Below are 25,519 nucleotides of genomic sequence, written 5' to 3'. Positions count from 1 at the left end.
TCACGATAGCCCCACAGACCATTTCCGGCAAGGTTAGGTTAGGTAAGCATAGTTAAAAAAAACTCTCGTAAAAAAGGAACATTTGGAAACACTGGCGAGACTTTCCACGCTCGCGCCATCTGCAGGTACATAATGGAAACAACGGCATAATGTTGTCGCTTTACAGAAAATGCAAGTTCCTTACATAAAAAGTAATGCAAGTTCCTTACATAAAAAGTGATTATTTCTTGTTCTGCAACATTCAATGGTGAAGTTTTCAGTTTCCACGAAAGGAAATACCTCGACTTTGACAATGCTACAGAAACTGATTTCAGTAAGTAGTTTCTCCTGTAAATTTGAAGAAATCCGTTCGGGTGATATCGCATATTTACCCTGTAAATGATGAGTAACTATTCCATGGGAAGAACAAAATGAAATCTTACTATTAAAGTGGCAACACAATCATGCTTAGGTGAAAAATTCACCTGCATGAATGATAAACAAACCACCCACCCAGAAGAATTTGTATCACAGCAAGGTCACCGAGTGTCGGGTACCCTATTCTACACCCTCAAATTTTGAAAAAAAAAAAATTATCATTGTGAAGGTTATGTGATCCTATTTGTGAATATAAAAAATTGGAGCGCGGAAATAAGTATTTATGACTGTACAGCCGTTTAAAGTTGTGATTTTGTCGTTTGAAATTGTTGAGTCAAATTTCCCACCGATTCCGGGCTCCGCCCCTGGGGTAATTGACTTACCGCCCCCTACTGCTACCGCCACCCCGCCTTTATCTATAGAGTCGATTTTAAAGGCATGTTAGAAATTGGCCGAAGTCACCTACCCCCAACACTATTTTTCACTGTTTTCCACATTGACACATGAAGATACAAAAAATGAAGGCTAAAATTAAACCAAAGAAGGTAACTTATCTCTTTTTACCAAGGCCAGGTATTGATTTGTTGGTCGAAGTTCAATTTGTAAGTCCAAAAATGAAGTAACTCGGTAAAATTTTCGTATCCCCAAAACATATTTCTTCAATTTTACAGGAGAAAGTACTTACCAAAATGGGTTTATTTATACTTTAGGAAGGTCTTGGAAGTTTGTTTTCACCTCGTTGAAATTTTTTTGCCGGTAAATCATGTAATTTTCGACATTAATGTCACTCCGATGAACGAAAGCTGTTGTCTTGATGTCCATCTACTACGTGAACCAAATATTTGCGAGCGTTTCATGACGTAACAACCGGTCAGTGTTTCCAAATACGCGGTTTTGTAACTGTGTAACAGTACTAGAACGTAAATAAACGTGAGTTACTGTTCATCATTTCTGATGACTAACTTGCGACAACATGACGTTCAGAGGATCAGTGGCATGCTCAATGTGAGGTTGATGGGGGTTATAACCCCCCTTTCACCCAGTATCTCTAAGGCTATTTATGAATGGTTCGATGGGCTATCCGTCAATGGTTCGTGGGGCTATTTATGAATGGTTCGTGGGGCTACATATGAATGGTTTGTGGGGCTATTTGTGAATTGTTCGTGGGGCTATCCGTGAATGGTTCATGGGGCTATTTATGAATGGTTCGTGGGGCTATCCGTGAATGGTTCATGGGGCTATTTATTTATGGTTCGTGGGGCTATTTATGAATTGTTCGCTGGGCTATCCGTGCATGGTTCGTGGGGTTTTCGAACCCGAAAAATATTTCTAATTTTGAAAAACAAATTTAACTGTTTGCCTAACCTAACCTTGCCATGCATGGTTCGTGGGTCTATCCGTGCATGGTTCGTGGGGTTTTCAAACCTGGAAAAGTATACCAAATCAGTAACACGAAAGTAGGTATTTTTCTATGAAGAAGGTTGCAACACTGCATAACCACTGATCATGGACTACGCTAGTCAAGATTTCTCCGCCATATTGCGTGTAACGCAAGCAAAAGCGAACAAAATAAAAATACTAGATATTTCGAAAATTGAGATTATTTGCATGCAAAAAACGAAACGCGAACTTGAAGAACCCATGGGAATGCAGAATACGTAAGTATCAATGTGAAAAATACGAAAATAAGGGAATTAGAGATGTTTGGTGGCTACTGAAATTTTAATAAAAAGTCGCATAAATGAAATCGAATGTCTGAAATGTCCAATCCGCCAATATATCACACAAATATAATATCGCAATTGCAAATGTTCCTATTGCACATGTCAATCATAAGAAGAAAAAGACGTGCGCCTGTGACATAAATCGATGATCCGAAATCTTCAGACTTGCGCCTGTGACATGAATGCATCATTCGCTATCATAAAGTTCTGAAAAAACTTTTTGACGTTACGCAAGGAATTTTAATATCATAAGAAACGTAAGTTTCGTAGCACGTAGATCTAAAAAATTACTTTCCGCGCTATTCAGAAACATCGTTTATTATGAAGAACTAATTTTTGTAACGAGAATATTTGAAATGTGCGAAAAATCGAGGGTGTAGAAAAGGGTACCGGAGCCATCACCGATGCCTGATCAGTACTGTCACCAGTTGTCAGATACTCCCAATAATTATTTATAATAAACTAAAACATAACCTAACCTCATGCAACTTGCTTTCCGATATATTTCCTATTCTGCAAACCATGGCACACAAAACACATGACATTAACACCACTTCAATGCACAATTCCCACATATCACATGAAGTTGATAATGACGTAATAGAGAGAGAGAGTACCACATGAAAGCACTCATTACTTCATTGTAAAACACCTCCGCAAGCAAAAAATAACAGAAAACCTTCATAAACAACAATCTTCACGAATCATAACAAATTCTCCATATTCTAGAGAGAGTATGGATTGTCAAAAGACTGGAAAAAGAACAATTATCCTTGCTGTTCTCTGTGCAGAAAAAACAAAAATAAAAAATATGTTATAAGAATGAAAAAGTTTAATATAAATACAACCACTTGCAGCATAATTACAATCTGCAAAATAAGATGGTAACAGACTATAATTTACGCCAGTGCATGTCTGTAGAATGAATCTTACCTTAGTGCTTTCTTGTGGCGAAAGAAAATATCAAGGGCCACATATTTATCGACGGTTCCATAAAAGGCATAACGTGCCTCCGATCAAGGTTACATCTTTTCTCTAAGTGGACTGAACAAGGATTTTTCAAAGTGAGCTAGGAAGATGAGATAGATTCACCACAAGTGGTGAAGAACATAAGGAATAGTAAACGAAATCTGTTTTTCTCCCAACGCAATATTAAGAATCCTTTAATAACGAATATAAACATGGCTACAAATTAATTTCAAATATCCTTCTCACCTGTTTTTGTTGTCCTTGGTCTCCTGCCAATTTAGGTCATAATCCCAAGCGTTTCGGAACAATACATAAGACACAGGAACAAGTTTCTGTTTCCCTTATCACACAACGAGATACCAACTTTGCGTTCTGACGTCATCAAAGAATCTTCATTGTTAGGCTAAATGCCTAAGTTGTCATGTTAGGTTTGTTAGATTTAGTTCTGTTAGCATAAATAATGCATTTATGTCAAGAGAACCAAACCTAACAGACTCAATCTAACAACGTGGGCTGTTTACTTCTGACGTCAGAACTCTATGGTCAGAACGCAGAGTTAGTATCACGTTGTGCGATAAGGGAGCCCCCACAGATTTTGTCATATGGCTGTTCTAATGCAAATGCTGCCACATTATGACGGCGGTGCGAGCCAAAAAGTAAAACGAAAGAAAATGAATAGACGGAATTGACATACCATTACTCATTGCTCTGCATTGCTCTTTGCCATACTTTTTGGTGTGGGCCAAGAATAGAAGAATAGCCATGGGTGTTTTCTTTTTGACTGTCCCTTCATCAATTTCATCATTCATCCTCATCTTCGCGATTAGCCAAAAAGTGGCAGAAAGCGAAGTAAAATATAAACAAAATATTTTTTTGCAACTGAGTTAGCAGACTGTTATATGAAGATTGTTTACAAGATGGCGGATGCCCTGTGGGAAGATAAGGAAGTTCGATTTGATATAGCATTATTGTAAGAATAATTGTGTATTCATATAGATTTCTAGTGTTGATATTGCATCCTTATGTACTTACCAAGAATATGTAATATTTTGTACCTGTAGATAATGTTATGTGCGGAATTCGATTTTGACCAAGCACGAATACGACTTTAACTGTGTTTTAATTGTATGTAGTTTATCCAATGTTTATGTGTGGTAAATTTGCAAGCACATAAAAAAATCCTTTTGACATTATTAAGTGTTCCTTGGTCATTTATAGAAAGGTGCGAAGAACTATTACTAATTTTCGTGCCATCAACGGTTTCCCCTCTTGAGGAATACCGTGTCGTTCCTATGGCAACAGAAACAACAACTCTCATCATTGGATAATTCCATTTTCTTCACGTGAAAAAAATATGACTGGGTGAGCTGTGATAACCGCCGCTGCACTTAAACTTGCAGAACGATTACCAATTCAAATAAAATTGCGTAATTATCGATAATCATTATATTTAAAATAAATACAATACAGGCGCAGAAAATCTCACTACTTCCATCACCATTTTTAGTACTTATTATTTTTCGTTGCTATGGTTACAGCAATTTGATTTCTTGTATTTTATACAACGTGATAAGATGATTATAATCACACACACACACACACACACACACACACACACACATATATATATATATATATATATATATATATATATATATATATAAAACAGACATGCATAAGTTAAAAACAACAATATTAAAATTTCGGTAACCACCAAGCGTCTCTAATTCCCTTATTTTCGTATTTTTCACATTCGATACTTACATATTCTGCATTCGTAAGGATTCTTCTATTTTGCGTTTCGTTTTTTGCACGCAAATAATCTCAATTTTCGAAATATCGAGTATTTTTATTTTGTTCGCTTTCGCTTGCGTTACATGCGATATGGCGGAGAAATCTTGACTAGCGTAGTCCATGATCAGTGGTTATGCAGTGTTGCAACCTTCTTCATAGAAAAATACCTATTTTCGTGTTACTGATTTTGTATTTTATTCCAGGTTCGAAAACTCCACGAACCATGCACGGATAGACCCACAAACCATTCATAAATATTAGCCCCACGAACCATGCATGGCAAGGTTACGTTAGGTTCTGTTAGGTTAGGAAACATAGTTAAATTTGTTTTCAATTTTTTTTTTCGGGTTCGAAAACTCCACGAACCATTCACGGATAGCCCCACAAACCATTCACGGATAGCCCCACAAACCATTCATAAATAGCCCCACGAACCATTCACGGATAGCCCCACGAACCATTCATAAATAGCCCCACGAACCATGCACGGCAAGGTTAGGTTAGGAAACATAGTTAAATTTGTTTTTCAAAATTAATTTTTTTTTTCGGGTTCGAAAACCCCACGAACCATTCATAAATAGCCCCACAAACCATTCACGGATAGCGCCACAAACCATTCACGGATAGCCCCACAAACCATTCATAAATAGCCCCACGAACCATTCACGGATAGCCCCACGAACCATTCATAAATAGCCTCACGAACCATTCATAAATAGCCTTAGAGATACTGGGTGAAAGGGGGGGGGGGTTATAACCCTCATCAACCTCATATTGAGCACGCCACTGATCCTGTGCACGTCATGTTGTCGCAAGTTCGTAATCAGAAATGATGAACAGTAACTCACGTTTATTTACGTTCTAGAACTGTTACTCAGTTACAAAACCGCCCATTTGGAAACACTGACCGGTTGTTACGTCATGAAACGCTCGCAAATATTTGGTTCACATAGTAGACGGACATCAAGGGAACAGCTTTCGTGCATCGGAGTGACATTAATGTCGAAAATTACATGATTTATCGGCAAAAAAATTTCAACGAGGTGAAAGCAAACTTCCAAGACCTTCCTAAAGTATAAATAAACCCATTTCGGTAAGTACTTTCTCCTGTAAAATTGAAGAAATATGTTTTGGGGATACGAAAATTTTACCACAACAATAACATAAGTAATATTGCTTTGAACAGCACAGTTTGAGAATAGGACAGTCTCAATCTCTTCCCTTCTCCTGGTAAAAAGTGAAGATAACATTTTTTTATATAACATTTAAGATTTGAGTCCTGCTTTTAATATACACTCGTCAGCAGGCCCGTAGCTAGAGGGGGCAGTTGCCCCTTCCCCTCCGAGAGCCTGCTCTGCCCCCGCTGTGAAAAATACAGACCACATTCCTACCTGGAATTCTCTAATCTTTACAATTATATGATGTGTTACTCTAGCAATTTTACAAAGACACTTATTGATTTTGTGATTTATTAGGGTGTATGGGATTCCCTATAATGTCATATCAGGATTGGGGGGGGGGGGGGGAATTCCCTTCCAGATTAGACTTCGGGAAATGATTTCACAAGTTTCAGTATCTAGAACAGTTGTGACATTTTCAGTAATCTTGTGTTAAAGGTGCCTAATGTGTTTGGATGTTTTTCTTGGATGTGTTGCTATGAACTTTGAATTGCTTAATTTTTTGTTTCCCAAGTCTATATTTTGGTAGTGTGGTAGAGAGAGGGAGTGGATATTTGATTTTTGTTACTTTGTGTTGCTTTCTTTACACTTCTAGCTAATCGCAACAATGAAAGATGACGTGAAATTGATGCAGAGACACTCATAAACAGTGCCGCAACTACAAGGGGCCAGTGGACATTTTCCCCTCCCCTTGACCTTGGAGGGAAGTCCATTCTAGGGGAAGCAAACATTGAAGTAAAAAACAAGACTAGGAGAATCTAAGAATACAGTAGCAGGACAATTGGATACTCATGATGGAAGTAGTTTTTACGTGTTCCTTGCATTTTTCTTCCAGACGGCCAAGGGCACCTGCAAGGGGTACAGAAGGGCAATTGTCCCCCCCCCTCGATTTCAAATTTTATACAAATAAAAATACATTTCGTAAAATTTTCTTGCTCGTTTGCTCGCATTTTGTGCTCTTCTTATAGTCCAAGTTCAGAGCCATAGCTATGGTGTGGTGGGAGTCGGCCCTGGGAGCCAAACGATCTATATGAAAAAAAAAAATGTTAAAGAGAATGCCATGGCACCCCGTAAAATTATTGCACCCTATTAAAACATTTTTTTTCTATGGAACTTAATATGAAGTATTAATGATGACACTGTAATCCAAGAAGTCATTGATCAATCAAGGGATTCCTGTTTGTTTGTCAGTTATAACACCATTAAAGCCTTGTTTCCATGATATGAAAGCTCAATATGCTGACCAAGGCAGAAATTTATTTTATTACAAAACATAAACTAAACGTAAAGTTTCAACCTTGCTAGAAGGTTGAAACGTTACGTTTATTTTATGTTTTATAATAAAATAAATTTCTGCCTTTGTTTGTCAGGTGTCAAAACATGTATTTCAACTATAATATAATACAATTCACACAATATTTTGCAAAATGGTTAACGTAACCAGTGCAAACATTGTCTGTAGTGATGCAAGTCTCTCCCCTTTGTAAGAAATAGAGTCCGTGGTGGACTAAGGGACACATGTTTTAATGTTTTAGCAACTACAAAAAAAAGTATTACAAATTTTTACACAATTCGTCAAAGTGTAGGTAATATGTAACCATTATTATTTAATTAATTCAATTTTTCTTGCATAACACAACACAATGGTGTTGTTGGATTCTCGTTAGATTCCTGTGTGTAAATCTTGCATACTGGAAACTAGAGGGAATCATTATGAAGTATGATTTATGAAGGGCTTCCTTAATCAGTTCTGCAGAGAGGCCCAAAGTTGTTGGTGCATTCAGGGCTGGATTAAAGTGGATGCTATTGATGCTACAGCATTAGGCCCATTCCTGAAATAGGCCCAGATGAAACAGACGAAAATTTTCCAAAAAGCTATATTAACCTGAAAATAAATCTTAGAATGAAATTTGGTGCCCCAATTTCGGACACCTAGACACAGCGTTACTTATTATACAGTTACTATCATTCTTTGTGCTGTGACGTAACTATAACGTTGTTGTGTTTATTTTTCACGGAAGATTTCAAGCATCAGGCCCAATTTCATCTTAATCTGGCCCTGTGCATATTAATAGTCTATTAACATTATCGACCTGTAAATATCAAGTCCCTATTAGCCTACCTAGGTATTTATGTTAAACTTCATATTCTTTGGCAATGTGGAAAGGTCAATATCGAAATATTGCTATTTGATGTTGCTAGTTTTTTTTTTTGTTCGTTGCAGTTTCAAGATATCATCACTTTTCTGTTACTTATCTCTTTTGGGGGAGGGGGGCAAGTGCCTCTGTGTACCCTGTTATATCTGCCAATGCGACACAACATATTATAAATTTGCCCCCTGTAGGATTGACTTTGCCCTCCCCCCCCTACAAAGAATTCCTGGCTACGGGCCTACTCGTCATAATAATGAGAAAGTTGGTACTAGTTGACTATCCTTCGGACAGATTTCTTCATTTCTACAGAAGAAACTACTTATTGTAATAAGTTCCTGTAGTATTGCTGGGGCCAGTGCCCCCACGTGCTCCCCCTTAATTACATCCCTGCTCGTTTATTTCCTTAATTTTAGCATTGATACTTACCTATTCTGCATTGCGGAAGATTCTTTAAGGTGAAGTTATGCCTTTTCCCATAAAATACTGTCAACTTTTCAGATTACGAGTCATTATTTGTCTTCCTTGTTTAGCTTGTGTAACAGACAATATGGCATGCACTCATCAAGGATCGTCGTGCTTGTGTTTTGTTGATTTGCAGTGCGCAAGCAGTGTTTCAAAACTTAATGACAGAAAATTACGTACTATTACAATTTTATTTTTTACATGTTTCCATGATTCTTGCTTTATTAGCTACATGAACCATGCACGATAAGGTTAGGTTAGGTTAAACAAACACAGTGACAAGGGTTTACGACATAAACAACCACTACTTGTCGAACAGATGGTTGTCGATTTCAGGAAACAAAAAGCATGTTTGGAAACACTGACACAGGGTTACATCAATGAACACAGGCAAATAGCAAGGAAATGGCAGCAATCGCCTCTGCGTGTTGGAAATATTTCTCAGGAAAGAAAAAGGAATTCTGGGTCAGAAAGCTTAAACGATCAAAGAAAACACCTTCACGAACTTCCACAATGTCAGAGAAATTGATTAAAGTAAGTAGTTTCTTCTGTAAAAATGAAGAAATCCTTTCGGGTGATACCGAATTCTTTATTTCGTGATGAAGGAAAGTTCACTTGGTGTGAAACCTGTTATTTCCGAAACTGAATTATTTAGAAGTCCTGTTACATGATTCAAATATTTTACCCAGTCCTGATGATTTTGCAAAGTATATAATCGTAACAATTGTATTAACTCTTTGTTGTATCTTTCCACAGGATTTGCGAAAGGTGAATAAACTGACGTGGTGATATGTTTTATGTTACAGTCATCCATATATAACTTCCACTCTTGTAATTTAAATTGGGAACCGTTATCTGATAATATTACCTTAAATGCTGGATAGTGGTAAAAATACTGGAGCTTGAATTTGTAATTATTTCACGTGATATTGCCTTCCTTAACAGATATGCCATTAAAATTTTGGACATCGTGTCAACTATTGTAAATATGTAACTATATCCTTGTGATTTGGGTAACAGTCCAACAAGATCTATTGATAACATATCATGTGGAGTAACAGAATATACTTGCAATTCATCCTTATTAATTTTTGTGCGAGCTTGTTTAGTTTTTGAGCATGTTAAACAGTCGTTCAAATACTGCTTGATACTAACTTTCATTTTACGCCAATAATATAAACTTCTGCACTTATTAAATAGTTTATAGTACCCAAAATGACCTTGTAAGTCATGTAATTTATGAAGAATTTTGGGTACAACAACAATAGGTACTACAAGTTTCCAATTGTCCTCTTTCAAATGTTTCAGGAATAATATATTATTTTGAATTGAATATTGCCTTTTTATATTCTTTGACAAATTCCCATTTTGTAACTTTTGTGCAATGGCATTGCAATAAGAATCCGAATTTTGACTTCCTTGCCAAAATGTTACACTATCTTCGTCGAGAAAATCAAGACGTGTTATTTACATATAGTTCCGATAGAGTCAGAAAACCTGTACTTAAATCAGGATATCTGCTTAAAGTATCTTCAGCTTCATTAGTTTTTTCCAGGAACGTGATGTACAGTATAATCAAACATTTGTAATTTCAAACTCCAACTATTTAATCGTGGATTCAAAGTTTTAGTAGATTCTAGCCAAGATAAAGATTGGTGATCGGTAAACAATTTCACCTTAGTTCCAGCTATGTACATGTAGAATTTTTTAAAAGCAAATAATATCGCTAAGCATTCAATCTCGTGAGTATTGTATGATAACTCATTGACTTTAAGAGATCTGCTAACGTATTGGATTATACGTGGTCCTTCTTCAGAATTTTCAGTTGCGTCTTGTCATAGAACAGTTCCTATTCCCTTCTTCGAACCGTCTGTGTTCACATTGAAAGGCTTCGTGAAATCTGGTTGATACAAAGCCTTTGGAGATATCAGTAACTTGTGGAGGTTTTCAAAAACTGAAGCATGTGGCGGTTTTCAAAAACTGAAGCATGTGGAGGTTTTCAAAAACTGAAGCATGAACATCATTTCATTGCCATTTTGATTCCTTTTTCAACAGATCATACAAAGGTTGTGCCATTTCAGCAAATCCTTCAATAAACTTTCGCCTCCAATTAGCCAATCCTAAGAACCTTCTCAAGGAGCATTTGTTTGTTGGAATTGGAAAATTAATAATTGCTGAATTCTTTGCAGGATCAACCATAATTTTATCACCGAACATTATGTGTCCAAGAAAGCAGATTTCTTTGTAAGCAAACTTACATTTTGAAAATTTAATAGACATATTGACACCCTTTATCTCTTGTAAAACCAGTTTTACATGTTGCATATGTTGAGACCAATCTTTGCTGAAAATTAGAATATGATCCAAATAAACTACAAAATTTGTGCAATCGGTGGAAAATATTTTATTCATCCTGTCGTGGAACACGGAGACTACTGAACGAATCCCAAACGGAAGATAGCGGAAAAGATATTGTCTGCCTCTATAAGAAAAAGCTAAGGATATGAATCTTCAGTCAATGGTATTTGAAAATAACCGCATGATAAATCAATTGAAGAAAAATAAACACATCCTAGAAACCTCTGTAACATTTCATTAATTGCTTCTACTCTCACTTGTGGAGAGATAACATGTTGATTAAGTTTCCTAAAATCGATCCCAGGTCTCCAAAGACCTTGCTTTGGCACTATATGTAGAGGATTAAGATATGGTGAAGAATCCTGGTAAATAATTCCCCATTTCTCTCACTTGGAAAGCTCTTCTTCTAAAGGTTGTCTCCTTGATATTGGTATGGGATAAGGTGTGCTTGTAATAGATGTTACAATATCTAATTGAATCTTGTAAGGTTCAACAATTGCTTTTCTAGGTTTATCCGAAAATTGTACGTGATAATATGACAGAAGTTTGAACAAATCTAAAAACAGACTCATAAATGGATTTCTTAGATGGCATATATTCTACATCATCATCCAAAGTTGACGCATCACGTAACAATCTACATGAATAACTTTCATTATCATTTAATGTATCTTCGGAACAAAAGTTAGACTTTGTACAATACTTCGAATCTTCTGTAGAAGAATATTGCCAAGCTAAAACAGAGGAAATTTCCTTTCCTATCATTTAGCAAACTTACATTCCCTTCTTTAAAATCAATTACTGCTTTATATTTCCTCAAAAATGGAACTCCTAAAATGACATCGGCATTCAACTCTTTAAGAACAAAGAATTCCATAGAAAAATATTCGTGCTTTATCTGCAGATTAATAATTTTACTGCCAACAACTTTACACTTCTTGGATCCAGCGAAACCAGTGAGTTTTACATCTTTCACATTATCCAGTTTAATGTTGTTAATCAAAGACGATAGTTTACACCAAACGTCAAAATTTAGAACATTTGCCTGACCTCCGGAATCTATAATACAAACTACAGGTATTTGACGAATAATTCCATGAATAACTGGAACTTCAGTTAATGGAACCGGAATATCATAATCACTAACAGTCCATTCAGGTTCTTCTTCAAACCATTCCAATAAAAAATTCACTTGTAGTGGTTTCGATATTAAGTCTTTATCATCACGTACATTCATAATTTCCTGTGTTTGAAATGAATTTCGTTTGTTCAAATTTGGCCTCTCTCAAAGAAAGCAGAGTGAAGGAGGCACTTCCATCCGCTCCTTTAATTTAAATTTGTTGTTGATTGGTAGGATGTTCCAATACCAGATTGTCGTGTAAAGGTCCTTGATACATTTCCAGAAGGAGAATTTGATATTCCAGAAGTTGTAGATGCATTTTGTGCTCGTAATGAAGTCACATTAACAGGTTGACTGTAAGTAGGAGCGAGAGCAGGCTCACTTGAATACTGTGCTTGCCTATTGTAGAAAATCCTTCCATTCTGACTACTGTTAGGTAACTCAGAAGTTATAGCATCCTGATTATCATTCCTATTTGTAATGTCACTGGAAATACCAGAGTATGCATTATTTCTTTGAAATCTGAAATTATTTCTGTTATATGAAAATCCTGAATAGCCTCCATTATTTCTACGTCCTCTAAAACTACCATTGCTACCTCTAAACCGTCCATATCTTGAATTAGCATTGTCAAATTCATTAGTAAAGGGTACTTAAGCATCCATCAACGAAGTCTGAGTGGAAGACGAGCAAGTGTTTTTGGTGTGTTTAACATTAATTTGCTTGACACTAAATTTTGATTTCATACTGTCACGATTCTTGTTGGGTTTAACCTTCTACTATTATTGGTTTCTTCCGGTAGTTGTTAACTGGTCCATAGAACGTATATCATGACAAGTTATGTTATTAGCTATATTATTTGGTAACTGGCTATTAACTAATTGAATAACATCCAATTCGTTTGGGTTCTCAACTAAATTGCAATAATATGTTTTCAACGCAAAACTTTCTAAATCACCATGTAGTGTAGGATCATACTTCCTGTTCCTTAATACTGACAACTGAGACTGTATTATTTCCGGACTTGCATATTGTTTCATGAATTCCCTTTGAAAATGATCATATGAAGAAAACATACGTTTGTGAGTTCTTTCTAGGACCAGTACACAGCTCTGTTGGTGAAACACTGCTGAATACTCTGTAGCCTTTTGTTAACTGGAATGTCCATAAGATCAAGCATAGAATTAAGATGTTCTAGATATTCTCAAGCCGATTGGTCTTCTATTTTCCCAGAAAATTTGGGTAAATAAGACAGTTCATTTATCTTTACATATCTGTTTCCTCTATCCCCAACAGTAATTCCAGGTAAAGACGTTGGAGAAATACAACGATCAAACTGATCAAACTTTGTGGATTATCACAGTAATTGTTATTTGTATTTTGCTCATTAACACCAATTTCAGCATTTGGACAACTTGTGCCAGTCATTAAATTTGCATCAAGCCTTTCACCTTGAAACCATGGTTTGCAAGCTTCATTCTGCAAGGAAGAAATATGACAAAACCCACACATTTCACCAGGGACATTATGACGATGAACGACAGGAAGGTTAGGTTCTTGAGAGTATGTAAACATTTGATTTATGTAACTATTTTCACCATCAGCAGAACAACATTGTTGAACGTTGGAATGTTTATCAATATTTGTAACGGTAGAATTCAATCTAGAAGTTGTCTGTGTATTGTTAATCGCATAATTACTTGTGTCCCTAAACTGTGAACTATTAGGTGACATATTATTCCGATAATGTTCCTCATTGCATGTTGGAATAAATATCTTTTGTTTTGCTTCCAGCAAACACGATTTCGAACATGCGGTTCATCGAACGTTGTTTTCACATTGGTTGTTGAAGATTCATCAGATGAATAAGTAGATGAATTAATTGCCCCCGAGTCAACTGCATTTGTAGCCCTTTCACGAGATGTCTTAGTTTGAGAACTATTTTGTGCAAGGGGAGGTTTCAGATTTCCTTTTGTGTTGCGTTGAGAATTTGTATAATTAATATGTAAAACTTCAACACGAGATTCTATATGTTGCAATCTGTTATTACAATCAGTAATATACGTTCCAAAATGTACATTTTTCACTAGCAGCAACTTCCAACGATGATAATTTATTATTAATATCAGTTATTTGGGATGAACATACTGTAATAGATTTATCGCATTCACTAATCAAATCTTTATTTGTTAAAATTTGTTGCCCTTGAACGTCTTGTTCTGTTCGGATTTGAGAAATATTGCTATTTAAAATACTTCCCAAATGTTCATTTCTCTTGACACATTCAGAAGCTATTGAATCAAGTTGTGTTTTAACATCGGAAGTCAAGTTGTCTAATATTTGATTAACAGTATTAATTTCTTGATGAACCAATTCAAATTTCGAAGTTAGGGTTCTATAAATATCCAATTCCAATTGTTCAAACTGAGACTTAATATTCTTATTAAACTCTGCAAATTCTTGATTAGATTGCTCTAACTGTAATTTCATATCTTGGTTAGCAAGATCCATTCGTGTTTTTAGTTGTTCATTAGACTGTTCTAACTGCAATTTCATTTCAGCATTAGACTGTTCTAACTGCAATTTCATAGACTGTTCTAACTGCAATTTCATTTCAGTATTAGACTGTTCTAGTTTCGTTTTGAGGTCTTCATTAGAAGCGACCATAAGTAATTGAATACTTAACAATACTTAACAAATCACCAAAATTCGGGCTAAGAGTTTCTAGATAAGCTGGCAAACTAAAAGGATCATAATCTGGTTTGCAACCTTTACAATAATAATTTTCTAGTGTAGTCGAATAAATTGTCCAGTGAGTGACTGTAAGTTTGAGACAAGATATATGATGCCATGAGGAGCACAGTGTACACTGAACATACCTCAAATCATTGTCAGGCTCATTACAAGAAGCTAATTTGTCAGATTTTGTAGAACAAACATCATGTTCTGTAGTATTCTCATTACTGGAAACTGACTATGGGATTACCAGCATCAAAGTAAGAAGTCATTGTATTAGCTGGAATGTTTGTTTCTTTACGCGATGATTTAGATTTACTTTGTTTTAACTTATCAGCCATTGTGATCTTCACACATACGACGATTCACGTAAGATGTTACGTTATACAAGGCACACTGAAGATTGTGACATAAGTCTTACTTCAGCAAATGACAAAAATTCGGTTCCATTACAACACATTCTTACCACTATCAGAAGATTGCACACTTTTTGAACAATCCTGGCTTCTGGGTCGCCACTCTTGATAACTGCCGCTGCGCTTAAACTTGCAGAACGATTACCAATGCAAATAAAATTGCATAATTAACTATAATCGTTATATTTAAAATAAATACAATACAGGTGCAGAAAATCTCACTACTTCATCACCATTTTTAGTACTTATTATTTTTCGTTGCTATGGTTACAGCAATTTGATTTTTTGTATTTTATACAGCGTTATAAGATGATTGTAACAATATATATATATATATATATATATATATATATATATATATAAAACAAACATGCATAAGTTAAAAACAACATCAATAACATAAATAGTATTAGCTTTGAACATCACAGTTTGAGAATAGGTCAGTCTCAGCTGTTCAAAGAATAACAAAGGGGTAGGATGTGCCTATTACATCCAAAAAAAAATTATCAGCAGTTTAGATTACCTATAGATTCATCTATTTTTACTGCCGAAAGTTACGCTTTATACAGAGCCTTACAATGTGAAATAGCCGAAGGTTTTAAAAAAATTCTTCTCCTTACAGATTCTTTGAGTGTACTACAAGCATTATCTACATCTTATCCCAAATTATGTCATCAATCATATCTTAATATTTTAATTATTCAACAAGTTCAATTTGCTTGCAAAAGGAACATTGACATTAAATTCAGTTATGTTAAAGCACATAATATTAACATAGGAAATGATCGAGTGGATTTATGTGCTAAACAGGCCAGAGATTTACATCTCATAAGTTTCAATAGATTAATGAATACGGATTTATTACCACGAGTGAAAATCAAACTCATGGATCAATGGAACAAATGGTGCAAGGAACAATTTAAGGTTGTGGGTAATACATATAGATGGATAGCAGACTTTACTACAAAAGACCCATGGTTATTTTTATACACACTCCCACGGCAGGTCATAGTTTTTATCAATAGGTTAAGGACAGGTCACGTCCGTACTCCAGCTCATCTAGGAAAGATACATATCAACACCCAAGAAAATTGCAAATGTGGTAATGAAAATCCTGATGCACAACATTTATTTCTTGAATGTCCTATTTTCTCAAATCAACAAATCACACTCTATAAAGGTTTTCAACGTTTAAAAATGTCATTTCCTATATCTCTCTCTTCCCTTCTATCAGAATTATCTCCTCCATTAATATGGCTTCTCTATGCATATGCACCCGGTGGAGGCACAAGTGGTTGGGATCCCACTTTAAACTGTAGGTCCAGTCCCGATTAGCCTTACTGTGCATAAAGTGGACTTAAAACACTAAATCAATAAATCAATCTATGCATATGCTTGAAAATGTAAGCATGAATTATGACTTTTATATAATCGCATATGATACTGGTGAACTAGAGTGACTAATTTCAGAAGGAAAACATTAATACAAATCCAATAGCAGAAAAGATGTCCAAAGTCGACAGGTTATTGTTGACAGGGTCATGAAAAAGAAGAAGAATGGGTGAGCTGTTCATTTTATGAGCATAACCCACAAAACTATTTTTACAGTCACATTCAAAAAATTCTACCAAAAATTATACAGGAAAACATTATTTATGAATACTTTGGGTGGATGTTAATTTGACACTAATTTTGGTCGTTCATTAGCGAAATTGTCAGTTTTGTAAATAAAATACACATATGCCCTTATAAAACAAATATACATCGATGTTGATATGCTGTTAATGATTGTAATGATCCATACATGTACTCTCTTGTTCCTAATGAATGATGTAGCTTGTTATTTTTGATTAGTTAAGAAATTCCGTTTTTCTTCTATAGTATTTAGGTGGTAGAGTAACTGTAACTACCCCTCCCCCATGCCTCTCCATTCTATGTTCTGGTATATTGATGACTATTGTGTAATAGTTCATTTGTGTAAGTGTCCGTTTCATTGTTACTTGTCTATTAACTATGCAAAGGGCTACAAAACTGACAGATTGGTGTTTTGATTTGTACATGATTGTACCAGCATAGTTTTTATAACCTTTGAGATTCTATAACAATTAGTAATTTCGGCCAATTTCATCATGCTCTGTATGCAATTTTTACATGGTTTCATTTCGATTTACTTCTTGTTAGCACATACTACAGAGTTTTAGCGATTACTTACATTGTGTTTCCTTTGCACTGGTTTTTCACTTCCCAATACATACTTTCGTAGTTAGGTTAGGTGGGTCAGGTTTAGTTCTCTTAGCATTAATATAATATCCCTAAATGCTTTCTACTACTGATTGCTGCCAAAAGGTTTGAATTCTACCTTCTCTCAATGGAGACCATGCATGCTTGCGAAAGGTATTTTTAATTTTCTTTTTCCAACATAAATATTTTTTTTTCAAAATCCAAACAGTGCTCATTACTTGGTACTTGGCATTATTATAACATTGTACACTGTTTTTTTTCCAGCCAAATGAAGATGCGTCCTGGTGAGAAGATGATTGATAAGCTAGATTCAATAGAAGACACCAAAGGAAATAGTGGAGACAGAGGACGTTTACTAGTAACGAATCTTAGGATTATTTGGCATTCCCATACAATGCCAAGAGTTAGTTTATGTAAGTGTTATTTCTTTTATCGCTTTATTGCTGTCGTGTGTATTGCTCCATTGTGAATTATACCGACGTACATTTTTCATCTGCTAGGAAATGTGCTGTAAACTTATTGTAAATTGACACATTTCAGAAAATTTCTGAACTTAATGAATACTGTTTACATGGGAGGAATTTCCATTTTAAAATATACATTAGCTATTAGTGTTATTATTACTGAAATTTCATGATTGTATATTTTTCATCATCAAATGTTTTATTTTTTCAGCCATTGGGTACAACTGTATAATTCATGTTACAACAAAAAATGTGAATTCCGTAAGTGTTTCATGTTTTTTTTGTTTGTTTTTGTTTGTTCAATTTCTGTTTTCATCCACTGATGTGCATACTAACAAGTTCTATTTATTTTTATGAATTCTGTTTATGTTTGGCTTATTTGCTTACTTCATATATGTGTATATTTATAATAATTTCTGTTGCATGTTGGATATCCTACTTTCTTAATTGTTCACATAGCCACTGAAGATAATGTAAAACATATCTAAACAACATGGAAGATTTGTGGTTGTAAGTGCTTTATGTTTTTTAAATGTTCTTTAACATGTGCATATATAAATTATAAAATATCCAAATGTTTTTATTTTTCATGTACACAATTTGCATGTGGGTATTTACATTGCAATGATAGGACAATTCAGGAAATATACATTTTCCTAAAAATAATGTTCTGTGTAGCCACAGTTATAAATTTACTTCTATTTTCCATAATTACTTACTTTGTAAAATTTATATACATTTTCAAAATGTAAATTAGTGATGAATTTGTAAATAACATGAGTGTTATTGAAATCAAATGCAAGAAGCTTTAATAAAGAAATCATTTTAAAACTTATGCACTTGTAATTTAATCTTGCTGTTGACAAGATGTGCTTTCAACTGATCTTCACTTTTTCTTTCTTTTAATTTAACTATGATTTAAAAGTTATTTATCATGATAAAAATATAATTACGCTTTTTGTCCAAGTAATTTGCATAAAACTGGTTCAATATCTTGCAAAATTTTGCATGGATATCGATACTCTTGGGCACTATTATTTATATTGAGACAAATATATTTTTTTAACATTCATCTAAACATATGTAAAATATTTCATTTTTTCTAAATTTAGACACACACACCCACACACCTTTTAATATTCATAATTGTATTTTATTCTTCTTCTGTGAACTACATTGTTGATATTTCTAACTACACATCATCTTGTTACATATAAAATAAATTAAATTAAATTCCAATCATTATGTGGTATTAATGCTAGTTTTAAACATCAATTTCAGACTGTATGCTTTAATCAAAATGCAGTGTTAAAGTGGATGCATCAAATGGTGAGATAGATTCAAAATAATCAGATTTTAATCTTTTCACCGTAGTGCTTCTTTTTTCTTGAAAATATATATATATGTGTGTGTGTGTGTGTGCGTGCAATATCACTGAATCTGTTGTTTCTTGTTGATTTTTTTCATGTGCACAATATTCTCTCAGACAATGAAGAATTTCCCATAAGAAAACTCGTGCATGGTATGTTGAATTGTGTTGTAATGTTAATTGGGAAATTGAAATAAGTTTAATGTGTGAGAAATCTTGAAGTGCTTCGAATTTTTAAGCTAACAAGAGAATGTATGCATGTGATAATTCTTGTAACTTTATTTATTGAACCACTCTCATACTTCTAGAGCTTTATTTTTGTTTTGTCGTATATTTCAGAAATTACGAGGCATGACAGAAGCCCTGTACATTCTTACAAAAACAAACAACACCAGATTTGAATTTATATTCACAAATTTGATTCCTGGAAATTCGAGACATTTTACTTCAGTAATTGGAGTCTACAAGTAAGTATGGTGTACTGGTGTGTGAAATGCAGGTTAGAATCAAAGTTTATCGTGAACATAAGCCATACATAATTTTACAAGGAATTAAATATTAACTGTGTGTGCACAAGGAAGCTATTATAATGACTATTTTGGTTTCAATATCAAATTAGTCATATGAGATCTGTCTTACTTTTTGTTCTATGTAAGTAAATTTTTGATCTATGTAAGTAAATGTTTGCGTAGATTTTTAATTACTTGTCATACACACTCTCTCAATGCATTTGATTGCTTTGTAATAAAGGGGTCCTCGGTTTGATAGTCAGTTGTTAGGATCCCACTTTAAACTGTAGGTCCAGTCCGAATAAACCTAACTGTGTATAAAGTGGACTTAAAAAGAAACTCATAGAAAAATCCTCAATGCATTTGATACCAGATATAAATTCTTATCTTTGATAGTGTTCCTGTTTTCAGAGGTTCATATTGTATCATGCCATTGAATGTAATGAAACTGTTGTAGTACTGTCCTTAATAAAATGTTCTGTTTCAAAAATACATATCTTTATTCTCTTACTAGGGCCTACACATCATCACGAATGTACAGGGAACTCAAGTTACGAGGAGCTATAATTCGAAACAAGCAGTTAAGGATTTTGCCTCTGGAACAAGTTTACACCACAGTTCATGGCGTTTGGAATCTCTCGAGTGATCAGGTACCACACACGTAACTTAACTGTGGTCTAAAAAAGGAAATTTTACCAATCATAGTAGAGTTTCGTTTATAATATAGTGACTATAAGAAAATATCAAATGTTTCATACAGAATTTGAATGATTAAATTATAAAATACTTTTCACAGCTATGTTTATTTCTCTTAGTAACCAGTGTATTCTTTTGGGGAAATGTAAGTGAAAAAAATATTGCATTTAAATTAACAGTTATATTTTATTGCAGGGAAATCTGGGCACTTTCATTATTACCAATGTACGGCTGGTGTGGTTTGCAGACATGAATGAGAATTTCAATATTTCCCTGCCATATCTGCAAATTACAAATGTAAGTAGTAACAATAGTGTGTTGAGTAATTAGAAAGCATGAAATGTTTTTTTCACAACTGCACAAATTGAGAAAGTAATGAAATGAAAAGTGCAAAGATAGCTCTTCAGAACCATGTAGTAGAATAAAATCGAAAGGCTGAAGGTAGTGATGGTGAAATAAAGTGGAACATATTTGCCTTTGAATAATATTGTTCACTCCCTTGAACTATCTTATTGCCATGCATGAAGTTTTATCAGTTTTTTAAAGTAATTATTTACATGACTTTTAGTTTGAAAATAATTACATTCTCAAGCTTTTCTCGCAAAAAGATTGTTATTGTCCAAAATTTTGTTAATATGTGATATTTGATTTTGTGATTTTTCACACTAACAGAAGCTTTCCAAATCTCCAAATACAGTGAAACCTCGATTTTACGTTATTCAGGGGACCAAGACAAGAAAACTAAAAATGTGGCCAAATGTAAAGTCCGGCAATATTTTATAACAAGTTACTGCATTTGGGAGCATGAAAAGTGAATGTATAATGAAGGAAAATGTAAAATCTGGGAATGTTAAAAGTCAAGGTTCCACTGTAATTGCTGCAATACGTGGGAATTAATTTTACATGTAAAAGAAGCACACTCATGAGAGTTTCATTTCATAGATAAAAGTTCGGGAGTCCAAATTTGGGACAGCCTTGGTTGTGGAGAGTGCAGAGTGCAGTGGTGGCTATGTGCTTGGATTCCGCATCGATCCAGCTGAGAAACTGCAGAAAATATTCAAGGAGCTCTCGTCGATTCATAAAGTTTACAGCCAGTGTCCCATTTTTGGTGTGGAGTATACAACAGAAGAAAGAGTAAGTGAGATTATATCATAATTGTAAATTGAACTTTTGAAGATTATCTTGTGGTGCTGAGCTGATATCAGTGTATTGTATTTGCCAATACCAATGATATTGGTAATTAGTATAAAATAATGGTTGGGATTCAATTATCTACACCGGCCAATATTTTTCTGGAGTCCATGTGTTTTGCAGAGTCTGTAAAAAATGACATGCACCACTTTCATGGAGTCGAAACAACATGGATATTATGCAAAATGCATAACTGTTGCTATAACATTGTTGACAGAAATGAATTTTGTGAGTAGATGACTTTCTCATGTGAAATCTATCGTGTATATAAAAATGGATGTATGTATGTGTGTGTGTGTTTGTTTGTTCTGGCATAACTCTTGAACGCCTGGAGCGAATTCAACCAAACTTGGTACACATATCAGTTGCAATATGGAAAGAAATGCTGTAGGGGTAAGACACCCCTAGCAGTGGGGTGGGAAGGGGGTGACATGTAAAAATAATCTATACTATAACTATATACTATATATTCTAACACTATAGTTAGAATTCATTATTTTCCTGTCTAAGAAAAGATTGGGATAAATAAATACCAGGGAAATCAGCTAGTTATAAATATTTTAAGTCAAAACTCTGATATCTTGATATGGTATTGTTCCAATGGGTAACTTATATGTTAAAATTTGTAAATATTCTGAACAATTTCAAAATATTGTCATTCCCACAGGTGGGAATTGGTATCAGTATCAGGTGAAAATGATTTCAGCTCAGCCCTAATTATTAGGTTTTTAAAGTTGAAGTAAATTACTGAAAGGAAATTTGATATCCCCTCTCTATTGTTTATGGGGAAAATTTATAACAACCTACCCTATCACTATGAACAACCTTGACTTTCCTTGTTGAATGGTTCAGATTACTCTTTTAATTGTAGGCCCAGTCACGATTAGCCTAAATAAAATTTGAGAAACTGTAACTATAAAAACTTTGTTTCAGCAATGTTGAAGTATTAATGTTCTGTATACCGACTGTTTAACAATGTAGTATTGTTGAAATCATCCAGTTCTCAACAAGGTTGAATACTTCTTTTAATCATAATGAAATATAGTGAAACCAGTTTCAATCTTAAGAGGGATAATCTCATTTAACATTAATGAAATATTGTCACATGATTCTAATGTGGTTTCTAAGATAAAAGAAGAGAATATGAAAGGTTAGGCACACATTTGTTTTTACACATCTACCCTCTCCTGTCTGTGTTGCAGGAGAGCCTTCTCCTTCTTGAAGACCAGAATCTTAACCTTGTACCTCGTGCCTGCTTTGAACCTGCACTTGCATGACCTTTCACAAAGGTAGGCACTTTGTCTCAGTAATGTGTTTCACAATCTCTTTTTTTTATTCCATGTGGTGTCACAGTCTTCACCCTTCCTTCCTTTCTTTTATTTAGTGGTATTTATTGCTTTGTATTTTTATTTCTCTTACATTACACAGCTTTTCTGCATCGGTGCCTCTCTGATGCTATAGTGGTAGCATTGTTGCCTTGTAATCAAGGAATCCAGAGTTCGATACCTGGTGGAGGCACATATTGGTTCAGATCCCACTTTAAACTGTAGGTCCAGTCCCAATTAGCCTGTGTGTACATAAAAAGTGGACCTAAAAGAAAACTCCAAACTTTTCTGCATTGGTTAATTTCGATTGATTGATTTGCTTTATTTTACTTTGCTTTTTGTGCCACTTTTGGCTAATTTGCAAAAATGGGGATGAGTGATGATATGATGAAATTGGTGAATGGACACTCACAAACATCCATGCCCAGGCCAGGATTTGAACCCGGGATCCCTGGCATTGTAGCGCGAATGGCTAACCACTTTGCCATGAGGGCCGGCAGGTTAATTTCGACAATAAGTATGAATGATTAGATTAAATTGATAAAGATAACCCTGAAAAAGGAAGTCCTATGTTTAGGGACAGGGTACTGAGTCTAGCTCACTGAAGCATTGTAATGCTTATTTAGTTTTTAGAGTTTAATGATGGGCTATTATTGGCTTATACAGATATAATCAGACCCATTCATATTTTTTTCTTATATGTAAGTATTGCTTGCATTGTGCAATTATTTCTCTCATAGTTTACAGTTCTTACAAGAATTTAGACTCACTTTTGACTTTTTCGGGAGAACACATGCTCCCTTTATCAGACAATTATTTTTAGTGTATATATAAAAATAAATTATAAAGGAAAAGAAATGTCAATATTAACCTTTGATCAAACCTGAGCATACAATAGTGGATCCTTGTTAGGTACAGTTGATGGATTGATTTAGTTTATTTTATGTTGCTTTTCTGCAACTTTTGGCTAATTACAGAGAGAAGTACAGTTGAAAAAAGTGTTACATATAAAGATATGTAAATTATCATTTACTACAATGTAGAAAAGGTTGACAATGTACAACATTCATTAATGTTTATTACACAAAATTAAAATGAATCTTTCAACAGACAAATGTACAAACTAATTAGAAACTAAGGAAAAAGTTCTGATGAAGGAAGCATGTGTTCTCCAGAATTTTACATCAAAAATTGTTTTTAAAGGCTTGTAATAACTGTCAACTATAAGAGAAATAACCATTCCTGTTTAATCAATGTTTTTACAAGAATCAGCTGTTCATCCTTTTTATTGTTTTCCTGAATTTTGTCAGTTGTCCATGATTTAACGACTACATTTGCCTATGATATACATAGTGGTACTGATAGAGTTAGGCATCCTGAGTGAAACTTTGCATTGGTACACTGGCGAACTTTAAAAAAAGGTCTCCCTCCTCTTAGTTAGATTGGAAGCAACAAACAAAAACCGATATTGAATTGGAAACACTTGAGCGTCAATGCCGAAACTCTATGCAAGATAAGGAAGAGCTGCACAGTTGTCAGTCGTGAACACCACACAGAAGAGCAATGTTAACCATGAGTCATCAAATAATTAGCACAGCGTTTCTTTCTGTGGTCATTCCGCCTCGGAAGAAATATTTGTTGTCCATTTTGAGCTTTCAAGAAATCAGGTTCTGAGCTGGCGATTTATTTCCTTTATGAATGAAAATAGGCTGTTCATTTTTTCATTTCTTTTCTCTGTTTTGTCATTAGCTCTAAAACAAATATAAAAAGAAAACGAGCAAAGGTCGTTTCTTTCGGCACATAACAGGCATATGTGGTAACTTTGCTATTTTTAAGACCATATTATATCCCTCTTGTTTACTTTCAATGAACGAACACAATAAGCTCTTAAATATTACCCACGCTTGGAAAATAGATTCCGGCCCCAGTGGCAGAGTGGTTATCACATCACGCTACGATGCCAGGTGTCCCACATTCGAATCCTGGCCTGGGCATGGATTTGTGAGTGTCCATTCATCAATTTCATCATATCGTCACTAATCCCCATATTTGATTGAGTTTGTGTTTGAAGTCCACTTTATACACAGTAAGGCTAATCGGGACTGGACCTACAGTTTAAAGTGGGATCCGAACCACTATGTGCCTCCACTGGGTATCGAACCCGGGAACCCTTGATCACAAGGTGACGATACTACCACTGCGCCATCGGGGAGGCCTCCCCCATATTTGTAACTTAGCCAAAAGTGGCACAAGAAGTGAAGTAAAATAAAGCAAATCAATCAATCAATCAATCAATCGAACATAGGGTTTCCAGTTTCATAGAGCAGTATGCAAAGCACTCGTTCATGAAGACCCTCAAAATTGAAATAACAAGTGGAACCAAAAACCTGATACTAGAGTATTTTAAGAGTTTAGGCATATTAACAGTTCATGTCAACCTACAACAATTTCACCTGT

At 34.7% G+C, this 25,519-nt stretch overlaps 2 protein-coding genes across 5 annotated transcripts in view; one reads left to right on the top strand and one right to left on the bottom strand.

Annotated features, from left to right (window-relative positions):
• Kat60 (katanin p60) overlaps positions 1 to 3,423 on the bottom strand; it is a 29,655-nt gene extending 26,232 nt beyond the window's left edge. The window contains exon 1 of one of the 2 annotated variants that reach the window (XM_083124049.1): positions 3,297 to 3,423. The gene's annotated coding sequence lies outside the window, so the exon portion shown is untranslated. Of the gene's footprint in view, positions 1 to 3,014; positions 3,195 to 3,296 lie in introns of those variants that run through there. The other variant, XM_083124050.1, reaches the window with a different exon arrangement.
• A 508-nt stretch (positions 3,424 to 3,931) lies between these two features.
• The window catches only part of BBS5 (Bardet-Biedl syndrome 5 protein), a 35,644-nt gene continuing 14,056 nt past the window's right edge, over positions 3,932 to 25,519 (top strand). Inside the window, exons 1-9 of one of the 3 annotated variants that reach the window (XM_083124775.1) lie at positions 3,932 to 4,020; positions 17,773 to 17,921; positions 18,184 to 18,233; positions 19,254 to 19,301; positions 19,681 to 19,808; positions 20,365 to 20,500; positions 20,742 to 20,843; positions 21,489 to 21,680; positions 22,940 to 23,026. In XM_083124775.1, coding sequence (XP_082980901.1) covers positions 3,950 to 4,020; positions 17,773 to 17,921; positions 18,184 to 18,233; positions 19,254 to 19,301; positions 19,681 to 19,808; positions 20,365 to 20,500; positions 20,742 to 20,843; positions 21,489 to 21,680; positions 22,940 to 23,014 — 951 coding nt within the window. In that variant the 5' untranslated portion in view covers positions 3,932 to 3,949 and the 3' untranslated portion in view covers positions 23,015 to 23,026. The remainder of the gene's footprint in view (positions 4,021 to 17,772; positions 17,922 to 18,183; positions 18,234 to 19,253; positions 19,302 to 19,680; positions 19,809 to 20,364; positions 20,501 to 20,741; positions 20,844 to 21,488; positions 21,681 to 22,939; positions 23,027 to 25,519) is intronic. The other 2 variants (XM_083124773.1, XM_083124774.1) reach the window with 2 other exon arrangements.

The sequence above is a fragment of the Lepisma saccharinum genome, chromosome 6 (assembly GCF_977018435.1).
Source record: "Lepisma saccharinum chromosome 6, izLepSacc3.1, whole genome shotgun sequence".
Lineage (NCBI taxonomy): Eukaryota > Metazoa > Arthropoda > Insecta > Zygentoma > Lepismatidae > Lepisma > Lepisma saccharinum.
Note: the sequence above shows the minus strand (reverse complement) of the source record. Positions and strands in the feature narration are given on the sequence as shown.